We start from the raw sequence: 5,220 nt of genomic DNA on the forward strand, positions 1-5,220 counted from the left end.
GCGTAAACTGCTTACATCTTTAGGAATGATGCCAGAAAGTTGGTTATGATGTAGGTAAAGAGTGCCGAGGATTGTCAAATTGGGTAAAAAAATAGGGACTGACCGATTATTATTTTGCGTAGATAAGATAAAGACTTTACATAGAGATATGGTGCCGAAAAGGTTATTTTCATATAAATATAAAATGATTGAGTTGGTTAAACTGCATATTGAAATATCATTCGCGAACAAATCAAATGTTAAATGGGAGCATAGTCTTCTTGTATTTTGAGGAACGCTGCCAGAAAGCTGGTCTTCATATGGTGTAAGAAATTGCAGGCTACTCAAATGGGTTAAAGAAGTAGGGATCGCACCAGAAATAAGATGGTAAGAGACCTTAGTTTTCCAATACTTAAGGTATGGTGCCAGAAAGTTGGTTATCATATATGTAAGACTCTTCAGTGGCATGTGCAAATTTACAACGCCAATAAAATGACTTCAGATAAAAGGTTATTTTCTCAAGCCAAAAAATTATTTTTTTCTCATAAATGTTACTTCTTGATTTCTAGAAGTCAAAAACCAAACAGTCAATCTGGATTTAGAATTTTTAAAACGCCTTTTAGAAGTAAAAAAAAGATGCTGATACCGGAAGCAAGATATGTTTGCTTCATAATAAATTTTACTTCCAAAAGTCGTTCTGAATTAACATTGCCAAAATGACTTTTCCGTATTCTCCTTTAAGCTATCTCACTGCTCTTATCACTCTTATCCTGTTTGCTCATTTTTTTTTTGTTGCTCGTTACAATAGAGAATATTATGTTTGGTTTATTCCGAAATTCTTCTGACCATTCCAGAAAGGTGAATATCTTCCTTCTCCAATTACTTCCTTCTCTTCAATTTCTAAACTTGGGGTTTTGATTTTTGTTTGTTTTTGTGCAGAGAACTCAGAGAGGAGAAGAAAGAGGAGAATGGTGTGGGATAAGTTTTAATCCAGAGAACTTCATTCCAGGTCTCATCATTGGTTTCGTCTTTGGGTTATTGATTGATTTGACAAAACTCCCCAGAAACCCAAGAAAAATTTGTGCTGCTTTGGGGAAAAAGAGAGGGCAACAAAGACTTGACTCAAATGGTGGTAGTAATGGTAGTGATGAAGAACTTAAAATGGTATGTCTGCTTGTACATTGGGTTCACTTATTATGGATTTCTGATTATGGCTTAGTTTAGATTCATCAAACAAAAACTGGGTCTCTATTTAGATTGTGATAATTTGATTAAGAGATGCCTATTAGAAAGAAAAAAACATGAAAAACCTAAAAAAAAATTGTGAAGTAGAGTTTAGAGATTGTAGAACTTGTGTACATTGTGGATTGGTTGAATGAAGTATTTCTACAATGTCTCGGGGCCTCGTTAAAGAGGTTTGGAACTTTGGATTGAATGGTAGTTTTCACTTTTTAAATTTGATTTTGACAGTGATATATAGGATGAATGCTTTAGCCTTTAGGCCTGATATTTGGGTGAAGCAGGATGATCAAAAGTTACAAACAGCGAAAATTGATGCTGTATTAGAAGTATATGTATGAGAGGTATTGATTCGAATTTGAAGGTTGTCTAATTATGTGGAAATTGTGGAGTGCAGGTTTTGGTTGTTAGACAAGACCTTAGAATGGGACCTGGAAAGATTGCATCCCAATGTGCTCGTAAGATAGTTTACTTGTGTATCCTATTTCGGCAGACTATTTGTTATGTTTCCTTCATAAGTTTGTCTACATGTCATTTGATTTATTTGTTGTCTTCATAAATGGCAGACGCTGCTACTGGCATGTATGCAGAACTGATGCAAAGGTATTTCATGCAACCTCTCTAAGTAAAATTCAGTTTAGCTAGTTCTACTTTTTCCTTAAAAGTTTCTCTTTCTCACCCTTGTTTCTTCCCATTCTTATGTGCGTTTATATTTTCAACCCATGGGTATTGACTCTAACTCAAAGAATGAGGTAGATTAGATTCAGTGGTAAATATCCCCATTCTGAAAAATGAATATACAAACATGAACATTTATAGCTGAAATGCAGTCCAGAGAATGAGGTAATTTTCTATGTCGTACAAGGCGCACCACGTTGGCACCAAAATAGGAGTTTTGTTGCCTAGGTCACCTTGCCCAGCGAAGGCGCCGCCTTTATCTAGGGCTCTTTGTGACGTCCTAATTAACCAACCTAAACCCTAAATATAGCCTTATGCCTTCAATTTCATCTTGAGCTCACTTCTTTGACTGAGATTAAAGCCACACTGATTTGTCTTTTGAGTAGTATAACATCTAAATTAGGATTCTAGTTGGAAAACAATGTATGGCTAACGCCACGGCTCTATACGCCTCGTCCCAAACAACATAGGTAAATTTGATAAAACAGATGCCCTCTGGATGTTAAAATCTTTGCTCTTACTGCTTTACTTGTCAGAGAGTTGGCTTGTTCCTCATGAGTCATGAAGGATTTTGGGATGAGCATTCGTATTTTAATCATTATGTATCATTGCCAAATGAATGTAAGTTGTTTCTTATTTAGTTGTTTATAATATTCTAAAACCTTTTTTGCGGGCAAGATATGTATAGTACTTCGTATTCATGGGTGTAATGAATGTTACAAGGTTACAAGTTTCAGTGACACTCTTCAATCTGTATTTATTCTAGCCAGCGATATCTTTTAAGGCAGTGGGAGCAATGTGGCCAACCCAAAATAGTTGTCTCGTGCAAGAATCAATTAGATATGTAAGTAGTGGATTTTAGTTAAAGTACCTTATATCATAAGTCTTTTGAAACTATTATTGTAAGTCTTTCGAGATGAGCATTATTTTTTTTGTAAATATTTTTGCTAATAATTGGTGTTCACTTTTGACTATTTCCGAGCAGGAATAGGCTGAAAAACACAGCAGAAAGCATAGGCCTTCCCACTTTTATTGTTGCGGACGCAGGACGTACAGAGGTACACTTTCATCTCCTTCAATTTTTTTAGCAGTTTGATCAGAGAGTTCTATTGGGTTCTCAATGTCACATGGGATACTGTAGATTAGACACAACAAGATGCAAAAGCAGCCCTCATATTTTCTGAAATCTATTTGGGATTTTGTCTACCAATCAAACAGTCAAATAAAACCGTGACATCCTTTCCTCGTCATGTGCATGTATAAGAGATATGCCATCGGAAAAAAATGGGGGTTCTGACTAATAATTAGAGAAGGAAAGGAAACCAAAATAGATGAAAAAAATATTCAGTGTGTGTAAGCCTTCATAGGGTCCTTCTGTATGTCCAGTGGTGCCAAAATACTTATTAGAAAGATATGCCGCTTATTGGCATATCCTCTGTGTGTAAGCCTTCATAGAGTTAGCTCGAAATCCAAAGCCACGGGGCTGTTTCCGAATGGCTCTCTAGATTCAAACTTGAAAGATATGCCGCTTTCGTTTAAAGATCCTAATAAGCTTTCAGCAACAGGCCTCATTGAGTCCCTCTCAGTGATGGGATTGAGTTTTCCCTCTTCCATGAAAGACCGGCAAGAAATGTTTAAGAATCTTGCTGACAATCAGATGGAGCTTAACATAGTGGAAATATAATGCACATCTTTTCCCTCTTCTCTTGAGATAGCTGGGGGTTTGTGTTTTGTTTTTTGTTAGTATTCAGTGGTTTCAAAATTCGAGTCTTTGCTCTTGAGTTCCCCTGTTCTGCTCTTTTATTTTTGTTTGGTTATTTTTCGCTTTGAGTTTTATGCTCTTCTTTAGTTGTATACGCTTGCACACAGCTTGTGTGTTTTTTCAATATTATTATCTTTGCGAGGAAAAAAAAAGTGCTTATTGGATTGAAAATTTAAAACTAATCTGCTAGTTGATGTTTCATAGGCCTGGCATTAGGAGCAAAGATCTATCTTTTAATTGGTGCTTGGTCTTGATAATCTAGAATGTTGTTAGTTAATTAACCACCTTCCAAAAAAAAAGTTTGCTGGGTGGTGTTACTACTTACTATAAACCCTTCAGTGTACAGACAGAAACATCATGCCAAAAATTGAACCCTTCAAGTTGAACGGAACACAAGCATGTTGTCCCCATGATGCTAGCAAGATTCATGCCTTGCATCAATTTTAAATATGCGACAAGCAGTGAAACTCGCTCACACTTATGATGCTTTTTGTTCAATTCCAACTTATTACACGAAAAGAGAAGTTTCTGGATAGTATTAATCAGATTGTTCCGGAACTCGAGATTCAAGTTGCTTCTAATGGAAATCATGGTTTGGGAACTTAATATTTTTGTATATGTTGTCTCCGCAGGTGGTGGCTGGGTCAAAAACAGTTCTTGCCATTGGGCCTGGTAAGACCCATTCCAGCTCTATCTCGCTTCACTTTGAATGTAACATCAAAAGAACTTGATTAATTTACTCCGGCAGAGATGCATTTCATTTATACTTATGTCATTACCTGCAATGTATTTCCGTATTTAGTTTCCGAGAACCTTGTGACTGAGCTGATGTTTTACACAGGTAGAAAAGCTTCTGTGGATTCGGTTACTGGGAAGTTGCGCTTGCTTTGAAGCAAATTAGCTAGAAATGAGGTCTATTCGACAGAATTCCTTTAAGGTCTGTTTCAGTTATTTCTTGATTCTTTCTAGTTTAGAACACTCTAGAAAATGCAATCAATGAAACCAGGCAGCTAGCTAAAAAGAAAACTCAGCGTACACCTTCATCCCCGCGTTGAATGTGTGGGAGGTCAATACCATTACATGTGGTCTGATCTCAAGTTATTCAGAATTTTACCAATTAAATGCTATTGGTATTTTGATCAATGAGTAATTTATTTATTGATCTCCTCCTGTTAATTTAGTTTATGTTGCTAAATAGTAATATCAGTAATTACCACTACAGTGAGTAGGTATTAGATGTACTACAGATACCTACCATACAGGCATACAGCTGTTTACGCGATTTCTTAACAACAAATCTTGCTCTAGAAATATCGCTAGAAATTGCAAGGCTAGAGACCAACACGAACAAGTGAGCTAGAGGGAATCCTGTATAATGTCTGTTTAATCAAATTTTCTTAACTTCTGACGTTTTATAAAACTAGAATTTGTTTGTATTTATGGGGCCTCTGGATCAGCAACGTATTATCACCAGTCTGAAATAGTTCCTTTTCATAAATAGGAATATCCTATACTTCTTGATGTAATATCTTGTTTCTATTGTCGACATTGTTCTTTTTTTC

General features: G+C 36.1%; 1 protein-coding gene across 1 annotated transcript; it reads left to right on the forward strand.

Annotated features, from left to right (window-relative positions):
- The first annotated feature begins 696 nt into the window (after positions 1-696).
- On the forward strand, positions 697-4,824 carry LOC113349179 (peptidyl-tRNA hydrolase 2, mitochondrial-like). The gene is made up of 8 exons (XM_026593109.1): positions 697-837; positions 919-1,143; positions 1,616-1,676; positions 1,785-1,821; positions 2,663-2,740; positions 2,882-2,954; positions 4,291-4,330; positions 4,500-4,824. The coding sequence occupies exons 1-8, from the start codon at positions 796-798 to the stop codon at positions 4,547-4,549; spliced, it is 606 nt and encodes a 201-aa protein (XP_026448894.1). The 5' UTR covers positions 697-795; the 3' UTR covers positions 4,550-4,824.
- Positions 4,825-5,220: the final 396 nt, after the last annotated feature.

This window comes from Papaver somniferum, chromosome 2 (genome assembly GCF_003573695.1).
Source record: "Papaver somniferum cultivar HN1 chromosome 2, ASM357369v1, whole genome shotgun sequence".
NCBI lineage: Eukaryota > Viridiplantae > Streptophyta > Magnoliopsida > Ranunculales > Papaveraceae > Papaver > Papaver somniferum.